Source organism: Podarcis bocagei (assembly GCF_964188305.1).
Source record: "Podarcis bocagei genome assembly, chromosome: 7".
NCBI classification, from domain to species: domain Eukaryota; kingdom Metazoa; phylum Chordata; class Lepidosauria; order Squamata; family Lacertidae; genus Podarcis; species Podarcis bocagei.
The window spans coordinates 84154620-84177184 of NC_138132.1; the positions used below are offsets into that span (position 1 = coordinate 84154620).

The window sequence follows — 22565 nt, forward strand, 5'->3', positions numbered from 1 at the left end:
GGTGCTATGACCACAGGAGGACCCAAATGACCCCTGCTTCCTGCTTCTCCCACAGATCTCCACCCTGAAGGAGCAGCTGCACCAGGAGGTACGGAAGGGCCAAGCCAAGTTCACCCCAGCATCCATCCTCTCGGCCCCCTAGGCTGGACACCCCCCCCCCCACCATGAACAACCCTGTGTCCCACCTTCTTACTACTAAACAAGCTAACCACCATTTGGCCAGCCTGCTTCTGGGATCTGCAAACCTCTCCATTGATTTGTGTAAAAGACAAATGGCAAGGTTTCTTTTTTTCTTGCCCATTTGCTCAGATCTGACCGATTCAGATTAATAGGCTGAAGTTCATTCATTCCACTGGGTCTACTCTGAATAGGACTAATGTTGGCCACAAGCCGCGCTTTTTATTTTAATTGACGCCTATTTGGACTGCATCTGGAACTCCTCCCTTCGGCTCACCATTGCAAAGAGATGCATTTTGTCACAGTTTATTTTCAAATAGCGCTATTCTTCCCCCTGCCCCATGGGCAGCTGTGGGGCTCGTGAGGGGGCAGGCAAAGCCCTGCAGGGAGAGGGGCCTGAGAGGAGGCACAGATCAATCCATCTAGGCTGATGTTTCCTCCCTTTCTTAAATGTGACCAAGGTGGTGTTGGTGGTGGTTGTTTTTTACCAAAATGCTCACACTAATTGTGTATGTATATATTTCTCTTTCTTTGGTTCTTTGTGTAACCGTTAATCAACGAACGTAGAAACTTATATTTTTATATTTCTGGTGGTGTTTGTTATTATGGATAAATGTGAACAAGAATAAAAACCTCCTCACACTCGGTTGGTTCTTGGAGGAAAGAAATTGCAATACTTAGGGGTTTGTTTTATTTATTTAAACGTTTTGTAGAAAAGTAGGGAGGGGGAATCATACAAAAAGTAGGCGTACAGCTATGGGGGAAGTAAAAACAGCTGCACCCTGACCTTTGGTTGCGCTTCATGGTGGTGGGGAAATGGAAATGGGAGTCTTAATAGCCCCTTGGCCCTCCTAGTGGTTTTTAATATCCCACTGGCCCCTGCAGAGCCCGTGAATCACGGGTTAAGCTGCTTTCCCTCTAGCACCGTTTTTTAATAAAAAAAAAGTAATGAAAATTAAACACACTAGACTATGAATGTGCACAAGGTGGGACTCTGCCCTTGCCCCCCGCCGCCGCCTCAAATAGCACCAATGACTTCCTGTGAGGCCAAGCAGAAGGAGCAAAACGCCAGTCAGGAGAGGCGGTCTTGCGGCTGAGTCACTCTCCCTCCTCCTCTGGGGGTGGGCTCCTGCGGCGGCATCCGTGGTGCAGAAAGGGCTCCCCTCTTGTCCAGCTCCAGCTCAGCAGCCGCCACAGCTTCTGACGCAGGAGGTGGCCACACTCTGGCAGAGGCCGCTGGTCGCCATGACGCCACACTTGGAGAACTTGTCCCGGCAAAGGTCAGCTGCAGGGGGAAGCGGGGAGCAAACAGAGGTCTCCTCAAGCCCCTCAGAGACCTCATAAGCAGGCGGAGATCCATCGTATCGGGGCTAGATGCCCTCTTTGGAAAGCTACTGCCCACCCATGGCCCTCACAGCCCATGTCTGCCCCCAGGACTGCTTCATCTGCTGGGCTTTCCGAGGCAACGCGTGGGGGGGGGGGAAGGTGGCCCATCCAGGCCTGCTTACCTCTGAGCAGCTCTTCATGGGCACAGATGGTGCGGATGCAGATCTCCTTATTGATCACGTAAACGCGGCGGAGGCTAGGGAGAGATTGTGCGAGGGGGTGAAGAGAACGTCGCAGCCCTGCAGTTGGGCCTCGCCCCTCCGTGGCCGTTTCTGCACTAGAACCTTTTCCGCCGTTTCGCTCTGCCCAAGATATTAGTGAGCAATGCCACCCTTTCCCACCCTCCAGGGTTCAAGGTCCTCCTGTGACATTGGCTTGCGCACGAAGCCCGTTAAAAGAGGACAGCAATGGCTGTTAAGTGGTGAAGTTGATTTATGGCGTTCAGAAATTAAAAAGCACTGCTTCTCAATCCTCTGCCTTGGCAGGCATTTGGAGTGGGGATCAGTATCTCGTACCACAGACAGAACACACCGAGGGCCAGATGCCTTAGAAATCACCTTCTAATCTAATATCAACAACCTCAGATATACAGATGACACAACCTTGATGGCAGAAAGTGAGGAGGAATTAAAGAAGCTTTTAATGAGGGTGAAAGAGGAGAGCTCAAAATATGGTCTGAAGCTCAACATCAAAAGAACTAAGATCATGGCCACTGGTCCCATCACCTCCTGGCAAATAGAAGGGGAAGAAATGGAGGCAGTAAGAGATTTTACTTTCTTGGGCTCCATGATCACTGCAGATGGTGACAGCAGCCACGAAATTAAAAGACGCCTGCTTCTTGGGAGAAAGGTGATGGCAAACCTAGACAGCATCTTAAAAAGCAGAGACATCACCTTGCCAACAAAGGTCTGTATAGTTAAAGCTATGGTTTTCCCAGTAGTGATGTATGGAAGTGAGAGCTGGACCATAAAGAAGGCTGATCGCCGAAGAATTGATGCTTTTGAATTCTGGTGCTGGAGGAGGCAAGATCAAACGCATCCATTCTGAAGGAAATCAGCCCTGAGTGCTCACTGGAAGGACAGATCGTGAAGCTGAGGCTCCAGTACTTTGGCCATATCATGAGAAGAGAAGACTCCCTGGAAAAGACCCTGATGTTGGGAAAGATGGAGGGCACAAGGAGAAGGGGACGACAGAGGACAAGATGGTTGGACAGTGTTCTTGAAGCTACGAACATGAGTTTGACCAAACTGCGGGAGGCAGTGGAAGACAGGAGTGCCTGGCGTGCTCTGGTCCATGGGGTCACGAAGAGTCAGACACCACTAAATGACTAAACAACAACAACAAAATCTAATATAGGTTTTATAATTTTTGATCTGGTATGTGTACGTGTGCTATGAAAGAATCACAATGTGGGGAAAACTGTGAAACCAGCCAGTGACTCTGCGTAACTCCATCCTTATTTCAGACATTGTGATATATATTGGTATATTGCGATGCTTAGCTGGTGATATAGGTAAAGGACCCCTGGACGGTTAAGTCCAGTCAAAGGCAACTGGGGTTGCAGCGCTCATCTCGCTTTTAGACCGAGGTAGCCGGCGTATGTCCACAGACAGCTTTCCGGGTCAGTGGCCAGCGGGACTAAACTGCTTCTGGCACAACGGGACACCATGACGGAAGCCAGAGCACACGGAAATGCCATTTACCTTCCCACCGCAGTGGTACCTATTTATCTACTTGCACTGGCGTGCTTTCGAACTGCTAGGTTGGCAGGAGCTGGGACCGAGCAACGGGAGCTCACTCTGTTGCGGGGATTCGAACCGCCAACCTTCTGACTGGCAAGCCCAAGAGGCTCAGTGGTTTAGACCACAGCACCACCCATGTCCCTAGCTGGCGATATATAGCGATGTTGGAAACCAGATATCACCCAGCTCTGCTCAAATCTCTGCAGAGAAGGCAACCAACTGTGGCCCATCCAGATGTTTGGGGGGGCCTCCATCTACTGCGAGCTTTGAAAGAGCAACAGAGGTGCTTTCCATGCCTGGCGGAGGTGCAAGTGAACACCCTCTTTAGATCTGTCCCCATCCTCTGTGGGTCTTTGGGTGAAGGACTCTCCCTAAGCCAGATAGTGACCTTCCTCCAGTGGCTGCTCACCTGTAAAAGCAGATTTCGTTCAGGCACTGTTTGCAAGGCTTATGGACCGAGTAGAGTCTGGTGCAGGGATACTGCTCCTCCTGGCAGTCTGGGAATGGAGAGGAAGGGGATGGAGTGAGTTACTACAAGTGCAGTGACCCCCTGAGCTTTGGGGTGGGGCGATTTCTTCTGTAGAGCCTCAGGGGCAGAGGTTGTTTTGGATGACACCAGCCCTCAGGCAGCGGTTCTCAACCTGTGGGTCCCCACATGTTGTTGGACTACAACTCCCATCATCCCTGAGCTCTGGCCTTGCTAGCTAGGGGTGATGGGAGTTGTAGTTCAACAACATCTGGCGACCCACAAGTTGAGAAAGGCTGTGCCAGAGTCTACAGGCCGAAGCATCAAGTCATGGCACTGGGGTCAACGCTGAGCTCAGAGCTGCAATAGGCTGCCTTCATTCACTAACACTTAAGAGGCAAGCAACTTGAGCAATGATCACAAGCGTTTCCATTCATTCCTATACTGGCTTTCATTCAAAAGAATTTTCAGGCTGGTTTATAAGAACGAAAACACGAAACTCGGCCAGCTGCCGCCACCGTTTGGTACAAGGCTCATCTCCCTCCCTGCTCTCGGCAGCAGTTGCAGCACAGGCAGGGAAAATAGGGACATTCTGGGATCAAACTGGAAGCTGGGATGGCTTTTGTAATTCCAGGACTGTCCCTGGAAAATCGGGAGGGTTTGATCATAACCCCCTCCCCGTTAAGAAAGCACAGTATCGTGGTTACAAATAAGAATGGGAACATGAATGTCACAGCTGGGAAGCTGATTTAAATTCCACCAAGCTGTTAGAATTCCTGCTCTGTGATTGCAGTCATGGGATTGTTGTCTATCACATGACGGTATATGTTTTGACTCCACAGAGTGGGAAGTGACGGAGACAGGATGTTTGTGTTACTGTGTTCCGTGAAGTGGGACTATTGTCTTTTGCTCTTTCTCTTTGCTGTCTGATGCTAGAGAGAGAGAGAGGGAGCCATGTTGCAGTGCTCCGTGTGTGTTTATATGTAAATAAAGTAGATTAGCCAAAATGCTGAGGTCTCTCACGCGAACTGCGCAGACTCTGCACATCCCTAAGTGTGCCAATGTCTGTTGGCATCGGTCGCTGTGATGTTCGGGCTGAAGAAAACTTTTTAAGCTCCTGAACGAACGACCAGGAGGGAGAGAACATGCCAGTTGGGCATGTGTCTCTGCCAGGGTCCTACTCGAGTGTAGGGCGAGCTCCTGACACAAGCAACCCCAAATTTTACAGCATGCTTACTTACCGAGGGGGCCTGGTTCAGTGGGTTCTGTCTCGGGAACATCTAGAACAGGTTAGGTAGGGGGAAAGAGAATTAGGGTTACAGATCCAACTTCAGGGCTCTTGATAGTTTTCATTGCAAGCACAGGTGCAAACAGGGATGGGCTTGTGGCCTTGCCTTTATTTACACCACAATATGAAAGCCACAACACAGCCAGCCAGGGATATCTCAATAGTTAAACTCTCTATAACTGAAGCAGATCAGTTTGGACCTTCCAGAAGAGGAGGAGTCTGACATTTTTTGCACAGCTCCCAGCAACAGGGGCCAAGCGTTGTTTCCCCCCCCCCCCCACCAGGTGGATTAACCGTTAGGCAAAATAAGCCCATGCTTAGGACATCAAGGGAAAGTGAGGGGGGACCACAGAAATTTCCCATGGCCGGATTTTTAACATCAATGGTCACCCGTTGCTCAGCTGAGCGTTCATTTTCTCAGCCGACGTATATTTAACTTCAGAACAACTATGCGACAAGGCAGGCTGGATGCCTGTTCTCTACTAATTGTAGAAGCAGATGTGTTACGTAAGATTGGTTTTGAGGATCTGATCAAAGACTTGGCTAAAAGTCGGATTAAAAAATTTCAAATATAAACAAAGTGGGAGTATGCAAAAATAAACATTTTCCATCTTACTGCAGGTTCTGTTTTGTTTTGAAAACTAAAAATTTGATTTTATGGTTTAAGTTTTGAATTGGATATATATGGGGGCACCAAGATCTTTTAAGTGCTTAGGGCCTCTGAAGGTCTTAATCTGGCCCTGATTCCCTGCATTGTTCCCCTTGCTTCTCCTTCTGGTGGTTGTGGTGCAATGCCCCTTGCACAACACCTCCCTACCAAAAGAAGGTGGGCTTACCTTGGGTTGGCGCAGGGATGACTTCCTGCTGGTTCTGCTGTTGGGACTGGTACTGATATTGCTCCTCCGGGGTCTGTGGAGCAATGTCTGCTGTGGAAAGTGGGGAGGGAAAAGGAGGAGGTTCAGCTTCAGCCAGCCTGGCTCTCCCATTTCCACCCCAAAGTCTAAGGCTCAGGACGTGCTTTTGAGGGGGATTGTGGTGGAAATAAGTTCTTCCCTTCCCCCAAACTCCCACGGAGCAGAGGGAAAAGTTGACTCACCATTACCAGCATAGTCATAATAATCTTGGCTGTCTAAAAAAAAAGAAGGAAGGAAAATGTTAGGTTGTGGGTGAACATATCAGGTGACACAGCGATTCTTCAAACAGCTCTTGTTTATTCACAGGCCAGAACAGAACTGAACTGAAGGGTTCAGCCAACCTGCTTATATAGAGCTCAACTACAATGAAACAGTAGCAACTTTCTGTAACTATCCAATCACTGAATGTCACTTTCAATCCCTTATTTGCATATGCGGACCTGAGTGAAAACTATCTACAGTATCCCCCTGCTGGCCCAGGGGGAGAACTTCAGTACATAACACCAAAGATGCACAGTTTAATTCCACTGAGGCTGTGTTTCGCAGGAGGATGGGGAGCAGGGGGCAGAGGCGATAGCATTTCCCCACATTGTGGCTGGGAGATCCTGGGGTTTGCAACCTTTGGCTGCTCCCCAGATGGAGAGAGTTCTAAGGTATGCACAGCCTAGTGTCCTTGATTTGAATGGCATGAGACAGGGAGTGGGGAGTTTCCGCCAGGCTGCAATGCACTCACCTATTTCATAAGGCACGTAAGGTGTGTCATGGTAGGCCGGGTCCTCGATGTCGTATTGCCCTTGAGCCAGGAGTGCTGCTGGTTAGAAAGAGGCAGGGGCTCAGCTGGGTCTCCCCATCACCACCAGATCACGGGTGCAGTCTAGGGGCTGCAGCTGCATACTGCGAGAATCCAGAAGGAAGCGTCTGCCTGCCCCGAGCACTCTGCAGCAAGAGCCAAGCTTGGCTCCCCAAAGGGCCAAATGGAAAAGGCACACCAGTGCAGCCCACCTTCTGCATGCAAAGATTCTCCACCCCTGAGCCACATTCATTCCCTGAAATGCTTCTCTCGCTGCACGGATGGACAGACAGACGGACACACACACAAACACACACACACACTACACCCGCCCCCCAAAAGCTCTTGATGATCATTTTTTAATACAAGGTGTGACCGGAAAGTTCGGTGAATTGTCACAGAAATCAAACCATCGAAGAGGACCCTCTGTTTGGAAGACCATTGACGAGCTGAACGGCAGCAAATGCCGACAGAGTCCATGAATTATTGATGCGTGTAATAGGTATGAGTTACTCGTACGTAAACTGGTGCCTTTCTTGGTTAATTTGCCTTGTTAAACCTTTCTGACTGCACAGCCCCTTCTCATAGTGGCTGCCTCAGTCACTGGCAGAATCCGTCAGTGGGCGTTTCTTGAACCTCTTCTAGCATAAAAGTTGTTTGACACCCAGTCTCCTCCTCCTCTCACTGCGCGGGAGTCTTCTGCGCAGGGAAGGCGTGGGTAGCGGAGGACCTGGGCTCTCCTCACTGATGTCCAGTGAAGAGTCCTGGAGCCCTCTCTCCACTTCCCCCGTCTGCCTCCCTTTATCCCTGGTGTTGCGCTGATTGGCTTCCCCCTCTACTGAGCTGTTTCTCCCCCTGCTGCTGGGTCCTTCGCCAGCATCATCTGGGAGCCTCCCCTTCGCCTCTTGCTCCGATGTCAGTTCCCTGACAATGCGGGATCGGCATTTGTGCATCCAGATGGCGGAATAATTGCATATTCTGTGTGAAATCGTTACTGAGGTTACTGAGTTGTCCCACCCTGCATATTCTCCCGATCTGGCCCCACCGGATTTCTTTCTTTTTCCAAAACTGAAATCTGCACTGAAAGCGTAAAGATTTCCCAACATTTCACACGTCCGAGCTGCTCTGACGAGGGAACTGAAAGCATTATGAAAAGAGGGCTTCTCCAGAAGTTTCCAACAGTTCTAAGAACGTTGTCAACGGTGCATTATATCAGAGGGGGCCTACTTTGAAGGCCTGTAAGACATGTATTCTGAAGGAAATCAGCCCTGAGTGCTCACTGGAAGGACAGATCGTGAAGCTGAGGCTCCAGTACTTTGGCCACCTCATGAGAAGAGAAGACTCCCTGGAAAAGACCCTGATGTTGGGAAAGATGGAGGGGTCGACAGAGGGCGAGATGGTTGGACAGTGTTCTGGAAGCTACCAGCATGAGTCTGACCAAACTGCGGGAGGCAGTGGAAGACAGGAGTGCCTGGCGTGCTCTGGTCCATGGGGTCACGAAGAGTCGGACACGACTAAACAACAACAAAAAAAGGCATGTATGTTTGAATATTTCTCGCTGTCTGATTTCTGTGACCATTCACCGAACTTTCCGGTCACACCTTGTATTTTCAAGGGCAGCAAGTTAAGAGAGGTTCTGGAGGCAGAGCCCTGGATCAGATTGCTTCCATTACCACTCACCTGGCAGGCACAGGAGGAAGAGATTCAATGTCCTCCTCATTCTCAGTCTGGGGCAGTCCTGCTGGGCTGGGGAAGAAACACCCGTAGGGTCAGGAAGGGGAAAAGGCTGAGCAGCACAGCTTGGGCTAAAGTGCAGCCGTTCATTTGACATTTGTGTTGACTGTTCTCCTTACCACATCTATCCTTATGGAAAGTGTGCCCATATTTATGTTTTAATGCCATTTTGTACTGCAATATGTTTCATACCCGTCACCCCGTGACAGGGTGAGCTCCCGTTGCTCGGTCCCTGCTCCTGCCAACCTAGCAGTTCGAAAGCATGTCAAAGTGCAAGTAGATAAATAGGTACCACTCCGGTGGGAAGGTAAACGGTGTTTCCGTGCGCTGCTTTGGTTCACCAGAAGCGGCTTAGTCATGCTGGCCACTTGACCTGGAAGCTGTACGCTGGCTCCCTCGGCCAATAAAGCGAGATGAGCGCCGCAACCCCAGAGTCGGCCACGACTGGACCTAATGGTCAGGGGTCCCTTTACCTTTATGTTTCATACGGCCGCCCTTTCGCATTTATTTTATTGGCATGCCAAGTAATCACATGGCAACTGTGCAGAAAAACACACCTTAGAGGAGATCTGGGCTGTCTCCTGTCTGAAAGAAAGATGGAGATTCCTTTCCACTCCCAAGAGACCCCCTGGGTCCTGCCAGGCATGGCCTCTGCAGGCCTAGCAGTGTCTGCATACACCTCCTCCACCTCCTGCCTTCAGCTTCTGTTGGGATTGGAAAGCAGAAGTCCTGCCCCTCCCTCAAAACAAGCTCTCAAAAAGTTATGCCGACTTTGCAAAGCCCCTGTTGATCTTGTGCCCTGCTGCAGAACCAATAAATCTGTCCCCAAATGGCACTGGAGACCTGGGAAACCTTTGGGGGGGATTTAGGCACAAAGAAAGTCAAATGTGTAGGCTCAGCGGAGCCCAGTTGTTATTGTTGGTTTCCATTGGGGACGCTGCAATTTCCATCAGAAGCGCATAGCCAGATGTGGTTTGCGGTACCCTGGCGGGGAGAGGAAAACTGGAAAGGGGGCACCTGCCAAATGTTCTGTTGACTGAACACTGTACATTTAACAAGCAACACAAAACCAAGAGCTCTCGCCAAAAGCTGGGGCAGGCAAGCAGTTTTCCGCCTGAGGGCTGCATTCCTTAGTGTGTGTTGTGGGGAGTCAGGGGGAAGACACATGTTAACTGTGGAAGAAGCCAAAGGTGGGAGGGGTCACCCCTCCTCCTCCTCTGATGGTTAAATAGCTCATTCCAGAAGTCTAAACTGACTGCTTGCACAGAGCTTTCAGAACAAAGCCAAGAGCTGCACAGAACCCGCAGGAAGGCTGCCCCTGGTTGCCCCCTCCCCATTTTTAACTGCTGAGAACCCTCCACAACGTCTTCGTCGAAGAATGATTGCTCACTGCTGTCACCCTGAGGGCCATGGCGAATTCATTCAGATAAACTACATTTGCGCTGAAAGATGACTCAGGTCTTGCATACCCTCCAACATTCCTCAGATGAAAATACAGTGGTACCTCGGGTTACATACGCTTCAGGTTACATACACTTCAGGTTACAGACTCCACTAACCCAGAAATATTACCTCGGGTTAAGAACTTTGCTTCAGGATGAGAACAGAAATCGTGCAGCGGCAGTGTGGCGGCCCCATTAGCTAAAGTGGTGCTTCAGGTTAAGAACAGTTTCAGGTTAAGAACGGACCTCCGGAACGAATTAAGTTCCTAACTCGAGGTACCACTGTAGGGACATTTCTCACTCCCCAAAACTGACCTTCCTCGACCCTCCCCCCAGTGGCGTAGCGTGGGGGGTGCCAGGGGTGCCGGCCGCACCGGGCGCAACATTTGGGGGGCGCGTTTGGCCGGCCCTCCTCGAGGAAGCAGGAACCCCACTGTCCTCGGACCTCCTCCGAAGGCTGGCGGTGGGGCGGAGAGACCTCCTCCCGCCGCCAGCCTTCGGAAGGATGCTCCGAAGCCTGGCGGTGGGGCGGAGAGCAGTGGCGTAGCGTGGGGGGTGCAGGGGGTGCACGCCGCCTGCCATGCCGCACTGGCTGCTTCAACCGCGTCCGACAGCCGGCTCGAGGCTCCTTCCGGCCGGGTCTCCCGACGGGGCGCTGCGGGCGGAGGCTTCGGCACCAAGCGCCACGCCGCCCAGGCTCGGGTCGCTGTCTGGACGCGCGCAGCCCGCCAAACGCGCCATCGGCGGCGCTCTAGTGCCTGCACGCCAAGACCGCCCACCCGCCCCAACGGGGCCCCCCCCACCCGCGCCAAAGACGCGCGTCTTGGCGCAAAGGGGCCCGCGGCACCCAGACACGGAAGGGACCCTCTCCCCCTGACCCGCCACTGAACTGCAATTTCCAGCTCCCTTGGCAAATCCCAGTCCCCAATCCCCAAGATGCTTTATTTGAGGCAGGGGTCCTTTAATTGCAAAAACAACACCACGGAGGGCAGTAGTCACCACGACGTTTGCCCCAGAGTAGAGCCGTCAGTATTAATGACCATGGTTAGGGGTTAGGGGGCGCAAATTACTTGCCTTGCCCCGGGTTAGGGGGCGCAAATTACTTGCCTTGCCCCGGGTGCTGATAACCCACGCTACGCCGCTGCCTCCCCCCAACGTTTCCCCTCCCCTGCGGAGTGCTTCCTATCAGAAGATGGGCAAGTCCCGATTTCGTTTTATTCCTTGGTAGATTTACAAAACGAAAGACACACACATAATAAATAAATGTTTAGAAAGGGGCAAGATTAGACGCAGACACACAACATTTTATTAAAAAATAAAGTATCAGGACTCCTTGAACTCAGCTTCGCTATGTGATAGGAATTTTATGGTCTTAGATATATGGCAATGTTCATAACCGCACATACATAGATCAGCACGGGAAGGCCAACCTGGAACCATTTTGATTCCTAAACTGACCAAAAGTTTTCTCTGCTAGGTCAAACTGGAAAAGTCTCCTCATTGTCTCTTTCCTCACAAATCCTGTCTTAAGGACACATTTAAGATATGAATAAGGTGTGAGCCTGTGACCTGGCCCAGGAAATAAGTATTTTACCACTACAAAAGAATGGCCAGGCTCCCCAGGAAATCCAGTCAAGTAACCTGCCAGACAGGAGATAAACTGTGACAGGAGAAAAACAACATTAAAATTTCTGTGATGTAGGTGGGATGTATCTGAGGGGTGGTCTTAGGTCACACCCCTTCTGTGATGTATGCATAATGTTTCTGGGGGTGGTCTTGATCTAGAGGATGGGAATTTCAAAACTCTTTATAAGCCCTTGCACAACATTTTTGTGGGTCCTCTTTCTCTCCTGCGTGTGAAGGGGAGCACCCTGTTGCAACAGATCAATAAAGATCAGGCTTACTAGCTGCTTTGCTTCTCAATATTCTCTGGTTGGCCTCTGTTATTTTCTCCTACCAATAGGGAACCTATGTACGGACTCTATATGGGCTCTTGGATACCCCATAAGGGAAAAGGGCATATTTTTTATTTACAACAGCTACGCTCCCTTTTTCTTCCTGCCCCTCAGAACTGGCTGCAGCCTCGTCTCCTTGCCAACTCTCCAGCAGCCACTATGAGCTGCCCAAGGAAGGAGGCTGGCAATGGGATGCTCTCGCACAGCCACAAACTGTCGTTAAGGACAAGCACCAGAGCTCAGCACCGGCAGGGGAAATGGGGACATCCCGGGATGAAATCAGAAACTGGGAGGGCTTTCACAATTCCGGGACTGTCCCTGGAAAACCAGGACACTTGGAGGGTATGGTTTTGCATGCAGCCCCTGCAAGAGATGCCTAAGGAAATGTACCCCATAGGCGGTTGAAATATATACCGTATTTTTTGCTCCATAAGACACACCTGACCATAATCAAAATAAAAAAATTCCTTCCAGTAGCACCTTAAAGACCAACTAAGTTAGTTCTTGGTATGAGCTTTCGTGTGCATGCACACTTCTTCAGATACACCATAAGACACACCTAGTTTTTAGAGGAGGAAAACAAGGGGAAAAAAATATTCTGAACGAAACAGTGGACGTATGATTTTTGTGGTTCATGCTGTGGCCACAGACATGTGATCTGATGGTGAAGTTGGGGTGATCCAATGCAAAAATCCTGAGGATCCATGTGGATCTGTGCTTTGTAACCACGTTTTTGCATGCAACAGCCTCCTTTATCTCTAGTGTCCCTTATCTCTCTCCCCGATCGGCAAATGATCAGCGGCTTTGTTTCAACACCCACTTCCCTCTTTCAAAAAAGAAAGCATGATCTGCTTTTTGCCCCTGGGCAATTCGGCTCCAGGGACCACGCATTCGCTCCATAAGACGCACAGACATTTCCCCTTACTTTTTAGGAAGAAAAAAGTGCGTCTTATGGAGAGAAGAATACGGTAGTTCTGTCTCCAAGACCCTCAGCATCTGAATACCTGTCCGTCAAGAGACCGAAAGAACAGGATCTCAATTAACATGGCTGCTCACGAGTGGTACCTCGGGTTACGAACTTAATTCGTTCTGGAGGTCCGTTCTTAACCTGAAACTGTTCTTAACCTGAAGCACCACTTTAAAAACAAAAAACAAAAACCATGGCTGCTCACCATCCTTGTTGTGTCAGTGTTGTTCCCACCATAATTTTGTAGGCTGCGGGTACAATGAGCAGGGAGCCTAAACATGGACTCCCTGTAACCCTTTTTATGTCTGTAGAAGGCGGTGCAGGGCTTCAAGTCTGGAGGTCACAAAAGACCAGAAACACCAATTAAGAGGGGAGATGCTGTCAGGAAATGTTCTGTTGAAAGAAACTCAACCTGACCACTTTCCAGCAATGCAGTGCCCTTTTTATTTTTAATTGCTTCGATTTCTCCATGCATCGTTGCCCAACACTGCAGGAGCAGGAAGGGGAAGAGGAAAGGAAAGAGGCGCAAAGCTCCTTGCCAGATACTAAAATAGATGCCCAGGTGCTCTGAACAAAGAGGCCTGGCCTGGAACCCGACTCGTAGTTGAGGAAAGTTTCCTGGAATGCTTTCCCCTGCCTCTGCAGAAGTCATTTAAGAGTCTGGTGGGGGGTGGATGCTGCAGCAGGCTGCCAGCAGGACCTCTTCCACGCTGGGATTCTGAATCCATCTCCAACAGCAGCAAAATCCCCCGCCCCCCCTCTCTCGCCATGCCTGTTTGCACAGTTCAGGAGAGAGGGAGAGAGTTGCTTTGTCCTTTGGCTGGGCATCTCCAGTGCAGCCAGCTTAAAACATGATTGCTCCCTTTGTCATAGGAATTAAAGGTAAAGTTAAAGGGACCCCTGACCATTAGGTCCAGTCGTGGCCGACTCTGGGGTTGCGGCTCTCATCTCGCTTTATTGGCCGAGGGAGCCGGCGTACAGCTTCCAGGTCAAGTGGCCAGCATGACTAAGCCGCTTCTGGTGAACCAAAGCAGCGCACGGAAACACCGTTTACCTTCCCACCGGAGTGGTACCTATTTATCTACTTGCACTTTGACGTGCTTTTGAACTGCTAGGTTGGCAGGGGAAGAAGAAGAAGAGTTTGGACTTGATATCCCACCTTTCACTCCCCTTAAGGAGTCTCAAAGCAGCTAACAATCTCCTTTTCCCTCCCTCCCCCACAACAAACACTCTGTGAGGTGAGTGGGGTTGAGAGACTTCAGAGAAGTGTGACTGGCCCAAGGTCACCCAGCAAGCTGCATGTGGAGGAGCAGGGAAGCGAAGGCGGTTCACCAGATTACGAGTCCACCGCTCTTAACCACTACACCACACTGGAGCAGGGACCGAGCAACGGGAGCTCACCCCGTCACGGGGGTTCAAACCACCGACCTTCTGATCGGCAATTCCTAGGCTCTGTGGTTTAACCCACAGCGCCACCCGCGTCCATGTCATAGGAATTAGGCAAACTGTAAACAAGTGCAGGAACGTAACAAGAGGTAAATGCACCCACAAAAGTTTAGGATCAGCGTTTCCTTCTTGGTGAGCTATCTTCTCAGGTTGATGAGCCCCATCTGCCCCTCGCCTCTTTCTACAGCACAGGCTGAAGCCACTTTCTTGACCATTAGACCCACTCTTGGTTACGTCTGCTCAATCTCCGTCAGAGCCTGTCTTTACAGGCAGGGGAAGACCCTAACTCACCCGAGGGTTTGAGATCCACCGGCTACCCTCACCTAGTTTAGCTGGGCAGTTGATGTTGCTCCCAGCATGTGGATGCTGTCAGTTTCTGGAAGCCACATGTGAGAGCCCAGGGTAGGGGCCAAAGGTGGCCAAACTACCAGATGATGGACTTTTTGGAGCTGGCTGACCTAACCGGAAGAATCCGCGAACAGAAAGAGGAGGAGTACCAAGAAGAATGGAAGAAATTCAAGGATTATTTAGTTAAATACTCTAAGATAATATACAGTGGTACCTCGGGTTAAGTACTTAATTCTTTCCGGAGGTCCGTTCTTAACTTGAAACTGTTCTTAACCTGAGGTACCACTTTAGCTAATGGGGCCTCCTGCTGCCGCTGCACCATTTCTGTTCTCGTCCTGAAGCAAAGTTCTTAACCTGAGGTACTATTTCTGGGTTAGCGGAGTCTGTAACCTGAAGCGTATGTAACCCAAGGTACCCCTGTAAGTAGAATTGCTTGCGAGTACCAAATTGGCTTAGGAGTTAAATATGTTAAATTGCATAACGCTATGGATAGAAGTAAATATTAAAAGAAAGAAAGATGTTAATTGACTAAGTTAATTTTATTGGAAAATAGTATTGGAAAACTGCTACAATGAGCTATATAGAAACTCAGCTAGGGAGGTTTGAGGAAGTCATCTAACAATGGTAACAAAAGTGGGATTATAACAGTTAGGATAAATGTTGGTTTTTTTTTCTATTGTAATGTTTTTCTTTTATGTTTGTTATAAATTTGGAAAACCAATAATTTTTTTGGGGGGGGAAAGGTGGAAAACTACCCCAGGAGGAGCACAACGGTGTCCCCCCAAACCTAACATCCCCCACATCCCAAGAAGATAATTAAGCACATAGTGACTGTAGGGCCTCCTTCTCAGCAATTGGTTTAAATAGATGTATTAAATTTGGCTTGTAGGTCGGGCTGGCTCCAATTACATGGTGTGGGGGGAAAGCCCTTTGCGCATGGGCAGAGATGTAATGCAAGTTCACTAGGGGCATTGGAGCAAGATAGGGTAGTTGAGCCCTCCCTCCTCCACATCAAAGAACCTCCCTCACCGTCCCCCTCTAGCCAGAAAAGACTATTCCCTTCCCAGACCCTGCTCCCACTCTCCCTCCCTCCTGCAAGGCCCCCACTGCACTGATGCTGTTGGCAGAAGATGCTGAAATTGGGGGGGGGGGGGAGAGAGAAAAGGCCCTCCTCAATGCCCAAGATGTGGGAGGGTAACACTTTTAGGGAAACCAGATGTTTTTTTTGCAAGGCACATCTGGGAAAAATCAGTCAGCTCCTGCAAAGGAAAGAATGCCTCAGGAACCGCCTGAAACCCCACCTTCTAGGAAAAGCCCCCTCCTCCAAAGGCCAGGAGAGGGAGCAGAGAACAAAAGGGAACCCCCCTCCCCCCCCACCAACACAGATATTGCAAGGATTTTGGACCTCCAAAATCAACCCACAATGTCTCCCCCCCCCCCAAGCCCTTACTTACAAGAGCTTTCATAGTGACTTTCCAAGAAAGACAATCCCCCTCCTCTCTGCCCCCAGCCAAAATTCCAGACATCAGGAAATGGAAAGGGGGGGGGCGCTCAACATCTACCCGGCCAACTCACTCGCTGAGCTGTTGCATTTACAATGAATAGAGCACACATCTTGTCCTTAATCTCACTACCTTTTCTTCATCCTACCAAAGTTTCCCCTTCCATTGGAAATTCCCTTAGAACAACGCCAACATGCAATTTGGTATTTAGACAAAAGTTAACCAGGGACCCCTCAAAGCCACCTTTGCTCTGGATTAAAAGCTGGAGTTAAAACAAGAAATGTAAACCTGCCTTTCCGAAAAACACGAATGATTCCCACCCCACCCCCTTACTCCTCCACTGCCATTTGCTTTAGTTTTGGGGGGGTTGTGATCCTGACTGAAGGCGAAATGGTCCCTGTACATTTTGCCCACCACTCTTGCCTACTGGTGAGCTCTAAAGAGGAACATCCAAAAATGGCACAAAAGCTCTGTGCATGCACAGAGACACACAGGAGTGACTTACTGGTCTGAAGGTCTCTTTTCCTCTCAGTCCCCCTGCTATCCTCCCAGAGACTGGATCTCTTTTGCCCACTTTCAAGAGAGGAGGAAAGAAATCTGTCTTGCAATGCAGCCTCTCCCCTGGGTCCTAATGCTACCTTGCTTTAAAGGCAGCGGGTTTCCACACATTTCAACCCCATCCCACTTAATTAAAACCAGAGAGAAGGAGCAGGGAAGAACAACAACAGGTGAGGTCTCTGCAGACTGGAGGCATGCAACTGCCCCAATCTTCAGAAAGGGAGGGAAGAGGACCAGGGAACTACAAATCAGACAGGTTGACTTCGAGACCAGCAAAGGTCTTACAACAGATAATTAACCAGTGTTTCCCAACCTTTGTTGGGCAAAGGCACACTTGTTTGATGAAAAAAATCTCGAGGCACACCACCATTACAGCCCCGTGACGTCAGCGCGCAGCGTCACGCCGGGAGGGACGCACAATTTTTTCCCCTCCCCCTTGCCGGGGAACCTCCAAGCTTTGGGGGTGGGGGTGGAGGAGGCAGCAAAGCGAGGCAGGAAGGAGAGCGCGGCTTGGCTGGGTGAGCTTTGGCAGGGGCAGGGAATGAGAGCCGCGAGGCGGGCGCTGCGGACGGAGGCGCTGCCCGCTGAGCTCGCAGGCAGCCAGGCAGGCAGATGGCGAGAGCCCCGCGCTGGGCGGCCTCTCCTCGCCGCCGCCGCCCCGCCTCTCTCCGCCTGACTCGCCCGCCTCCCTCCAGGCAACATCTCGCGGCACACCAGGCAACATCTCGCGGCACACTAGTGTGCCGCGGAACAATGGTTGGGAAACACTGAATTAAACAATTGGTCTGTGAGGACTTAGAAAAGTATACTGAGGTCGCTAGAGCAAGCATGGGCTTTGAAATATACTCAGAGTCGCAAAGTGATTTCATGCTCTTTATTCAGCTCATAGTGGTGAGGAGGAATGAATGAAAGTCCCCTCACAGTATCTGCTTTATATACGGTACATTATTTACACAATGGGCTGCACATGATTGGCTAATTGCGGAATTCTACTGTAAGCCAATCAGGTTGTGGATTCACTTCTATCTGGAGCAGGATTGGGTGGTTCCTGCCAACCAATCATACTGCTGCATTGTTCTAGGACCAATCAAACTGCTGCATTTTGGATCCTATTGTTCTAGGACCAATCAGACTGCTGCAGTTTGGATCCTATTCAACTCAGTACATAACAGGCTTCTAAAGAACAAGTTATGCCAGACCAACCTTACTTCTGTTTTTGATAAGAGTTGCAAGCTTGGTGGATCAGGGGGAAGCTGTGGATGTAAAACGTCTTGATTTCATCAAGGCTTTCCACAAAGCCTTCTTGAGAAGCTGGTAAAAGGTATGGCAGGAAATGTCAATGTTGGGTGGATTTGGAGATGACTGACAGAACCCAAAGAGCACTGATCCTGGGGGGGGGGGAGTGCCAAGTGGGGTGCCGCAGGGTTCTGTCCCAGGCCTGGTGCTGTTCAGCATCTTTACTTGGGAGAAAGAACTGAAGGGATGCTCATCCACTTTGCAGATGACTCCAAACAGAAGAGAAGAACTGGGATTCAATAGGACCTTAACAGATTGGAGAATGGGACCAAAGCTAACTAAAATGAATCTCAATAGGAACAAATACAAGGTTCTACACTTAAGTAGGAATAATCCGAATTGTCGAAAAAGGCCTCCACTCTTCTACAGAAAGTTCATCATTTTGGTGTCTTAATTTTGTTCTCAACTTTGCCATTTCCACACAGTCCTTTTAAAAGCCATTGTTCCTTCACTGGAACCTTTTCTTCTTTCCATTTCTGTGCATACAATATTCTAGCTGATGTTGTCACATGTATAAATAGTTTGGTTGTCTTCTTCAGAATGTCTGTCCCTGTTATCCCTATAAGAAAAACGTCAGGTCTTTTGGGAATAGCACTCTTGAACAGCTTCTTCATTTCGTTATAAATCATTTCCCCAAAGCCTTTAGCCTTTTACATGCCCACCACATCCGAAAGAATGACATTTCTGTCTGTGTTATGACGTTAAATACCACCTGTACATCTAGGTTGCATCAACAGAAGTATCAGGGGAAGTACTAGTACCACTTTATTCTGCCTTAGTCAGACCACGTTTGCAATACTGTGTCCAATTCTGGGCACCACAATTTAAGAAGGATGTTGACAAGCTGGAATGTGTGCAGAGGAGGGCAAGTAGGATGATCAAGAGCCTTATGAGGAGCGCTTGAAGGAGCTGGGTATGTTTAGCTTGGAAAAGAGGAGACTGAGAGAAGATATGATAGCGATCTTCAAATATTTTAAGGGCTGTCACTTGGAGGAGGGAGCATGCTTGTTAGAATCATAGAGTTGGAAGAGTCCAGAAGGGCCATCGAGTCCAACCCCCTGCCAAGCAGGAAACACCATCAGAGCACTCCTGACATATGGTTGTCAAGCCTCTGCTTAAAGACCTCCAAAGAAGGAGACTCCACCACACTCCTTGGCAGCAAATTCCACTGTCGAACAGCTCTTACTGTCAGGAAGTTCTTCCTAATGCTTAGGTGGAATCTTCTTTCTTGTAGTTTGGATCCATTGCTCCGTGTCTGCTTCTCTGTTTTCTCCTGCTTCGGAGGGTAGGACTCGAATCAATGGCTTCAAGTTGCAAGAAAGGAGATTCTAACTAAACATTTGGGGGGGAAAAACTCCCTCCCCCCCATTTTTTAAAATTACCGTAATTTTCCAAAACCTTTAAAACACACAAACATATATCCTATTTAAATCTTGGTAACATTAATTAGTGACTTCCTCAAATCCCCTTGGTTGAATTTTGTTGTATATCATTTTAACGGTTTTCCAAACTCAATTTTCTCGAAAAGTAAACTTAGTCACTTAACATCTTTCATTCTTTCAAATTTGTCTTTAAAGATCTTGAATTCTATCCTTACGTACTTAAATCTTAAGCCTATCTTGTATTTGCAAGCTTTTCTAATTAAATTGTTTTGACATATTTAGCTAAATAGTCTTTAAATTTCTTCCATTCTTCCTGGTAGTCCTCCTCCTTCTGGAGGAGTAAGAGCCGTTCAGCACTGGAACAGACTCCCACGAGAGGTGATGGACTCTCCTTCCTTGCAAGCTTTTTTTTTTTTATAAGATATTTATTAAGATTTTCAAAGTATTACAAAATAAAAATAAAAAAGTAAGAAAATACAAAATAAAAATGGTTAAAAACAACTCATTCTTTCCATTACTTATTTTTCATTAGCTTATTTCCCGCACCTCCTCACACCTCCCTTTTTTGTATTCCAGTTCAGTTTGTTGGTTCAGCAAATCCTTACCCTCTTTGTTTATCCTAGCCTTTAATCTTAAGCTACTGTAACGTTAAATTTTTACCTATTAATAATCCACTTTTCATATTCCCTTATAGTATTACAGCTGAAAACCACTTAATTTCTATCCAACATCATTCTAACATTCATTAATTTTACAATATTTCTGTAGATAGTCTTTAAATTTCTTCCAATCTTCTTCCACCGACTCTTCTCCCTCTTCCTTGGAAGCTTTTAAACAATAGTTGAATGGCCACCTGTCATGGATGCTTTAGCTGAGATTCCTGCACTGCAGGGGGTTGGGCTAGATGACCCCTGGGTACTTTCGAACTCTAAGATTCTATGAGTCCATCATTTTCAAACAGTTTTCATTTAAAGCGCAACAGGCAGTGAATTCCATATCTTTTTTCTATAGCTTCTCCCAAGAAACCATTTGTTGTTTAGTCATTTAGTCATGTCGGACTCTTCGTGACCCCATGGACCAGAGCACGCCAGGCACTCCTGTCTTCCACTGCCTCTCGCAGTTTGGTCAGACTCATGCTGGTAGCTTCGAGAACACTGTCCAACCATCTCCTCCTCTGTCATCCCCTTCTCCTTGTGCCCGCCAACTTCCCCAACATCAGGGTCTTTTCCAGGGAGTCTTCTCTTCTCATGAGGTGGCCAAAGTATTGGAGCCTCAGCTTCAGGATCTGTCCTTCCAGTGAGCACTCAGGGCTGATTTCCTTCAGAATGGAGAGGTTTGATCTTCTTGCAGTCCATGGGACTCTCAAGAGTCTCCTCCAGCACCATAATTTAAAAGCATCAATTCTTCGGCCTTCTTTATGGTCCAGCTCTCACTTCCATACATCACTACTGGGAAAACCATAGCTTTAACTATACAGGTACCTCGGGTTAAGTACTTAATTCGTTCCGGAGGTCCGTTCTTAACCTGAAACTGTTCTTAACTTGAAGCACCACTTTAGCTAATGGGGCCTCTGACTGCTGCCGCGCTGCCGGAGCACGATATCTGTTCTCATCCTGAAGCAAAGTTCTTAACCTGAAGCACTATTTCTGGGTTAGCGGAGTCTGTAACCTGAAGCGTATGTAACCCAAGGTACCACTGTACAGACCTTTGTTGGCAAGGTGATGTCTCTGCTTTTTAAGATGTTGTCTAGGTTTGTCATTGCTTTCCTCCCAAGAAGCAGGGGTCTTTTAATTTCGTGACTGCTGTCACCATCTGCAGTGATCATGGAGCCCAAGAAAGTAAAATCTCTGTGTGGTCATTATTGAGCTGTGATTCCTGCACTGCAGGCAGGGTTGCCACCCACCCTGTAGAATACAGGATTGTCCCTTATTTCAATGTAAAATGGCACACTTTGTCCTGTATTTTCCCTATTTCTGCCCTGCGGCTGCTGCTGCTCCCCCTGCCTCTCACTTCTTTCCTTTCCTTTTTTCGCCTCATTCCATCTTCTCACCTGGTCCCAAGGTGGAGCAAACCAGGGCAAGGGTTTTATGTTTGTCCTTTCCAGTCCCCTGTAGCCATCCACCTGGGAGCACCAGGCCCTGTCCCTTCCGAGGCTCCAGCAACAAGTCGTTCTGTGTCAGTGTAGCCCAGAAGCTTCTGTTCTGAACATGATCTGCATGATATTTGAGAGAGGAGCCGGGCGGGGGAGAAGTAACTCCTTCCAACCACACTTTCTCCCTCTTCTTCAGAAATTTAACAAGTGGAAGAAAGCTCATCCCCTCATCAGAATATGCCCCCGCCTACTGCATGCATTGTTGCACAGGACTGCGTATGTGTGGAAAAGGTTGTATATTCCAGCTCCGGAGAGCAAAGCACAGATTTACAAAATTATGTGCGTGTGACAAATGTAAGAGTTAGGCTGCAGTAGACTGGAATGGATTGCTCTGAAGTCATTTCAGCACCAGGTGGAGAAAGAAAAGCACACCAATACCGCTATCCTGTCCTATACAGTGGAACCTCGGGTTACAGACGCTTCAGGTTACAGACGCTTCAGGTTACAGCCTCCGCTAAACCAGAAATAGTGCAGTCATAAAAGGAGTAGACAAATTTCTGGGGGAGAGGGTAGCCAACAGCTACAAGCCGCGATGGCTCTGCTCTGCCTCCACAGTCGGGAGGCTACCCGTTGCTGGAAGGACTCAGGAAGGCGGCGGGTCGGGAGAATCGCAGCAGCCTTCTCCGTGCTCAACGCGCGTCTCCCCATTTACACGTGAACGTAGCACGTGGCACACCCACCAGGCGACCGTCGGGGCACCCCGATCCTCGGAGCTCCGTGACCCTCCCTGGGACCCCCCGACACACCCACGGCAACTTTTGAGCAGGGGCAGGAAGCGCGCACGCACGAGCCCCTTAACTCGGGAGCAAGGGGAGGTCTCTTCCATGGCCGCAGTCAGGATTAATTCAGCTCTTGCGCTTTCTTGTGTCTACGTTCTCCTCCTCCCGCCACCCTCAACATGGCGGCCGCACTAGTCCCACTACGGCCGACGTCGAAAGCCCCACTCTCGCGTCAGGCGCTCCAAACGCCGCGGGACCGCCTCCTCCCGCGCGCACCTACGTGCTTGCGTACCCACGGCCA

At 49.2% G+C, this 22565-nt stretch overlaps 2 protein-coding genes across 12 annotated transcripts in view; one reads left to right on the top strand and one right to left on the bottom strand.

Moving 5' to 3' along the window:
- Positions 1-851, top strand: part of CROCC (ciliary rootlet coiled-coil, rootletin) — an 83479-nt gene extending 82628 nt beyond the window's left edge. For all 6 annotated transcript variants that reach the window (XM_081202872.1, XM_081202869.1, XM_081202870.1 and 3 more), the window contains one exon: positions 56-851. In XM_081202872.1, coding sequence (XP_081058998.1) covers positions 56-142 — 87 coding nt within the window. In that variant the 3' untranslated portion in view covers positions 143-851. The remainder of the gene's footprint in view (positions 1-55) is intronic.
- On the bottom strand, positions 852-22386 carry MFAP2 (microfibril associated protein 2). 6 transcript variants are annotated; one of them, XM_081203264.1, is made up of 9 exons: positions 22302-22386; positions 8444-8509; positions 6707-6781; positions 6156-6188; positions 5896-5985; positions 5013-5051; positions 3715-3802; positions 1686-1759; positions 852-1462 (listed from the first exon to the last, which is right to left on the bottom strand). In XM_081203264.1, the coding sequence occupies exons 1-9, from the start codon at positions 22369-22371 to the stop codon at positions 1359-1361; spliced, it is 639 nt and encodes a 212-aa protein (XP_081059390.1). In that variant the 5' UTR covers positions 22372-22386; the 3' UTR covers positions 852-1358. The 6 variants fall into 6 exon arrangements, with proteins under 6 accessions (XP_081059390.1, XP_081059389.1, XP_081059393.1 ...); XM_081203263.1 differs by having other exon boundaries at positions 6707-6784; XM_081203267.1 differs by lacking the exon at positions 22302-22386 and adding an exon at positions 16663-16797.
- Between the last annotated feature and the right edge of the window lie 179 nt (positions 22387-22565).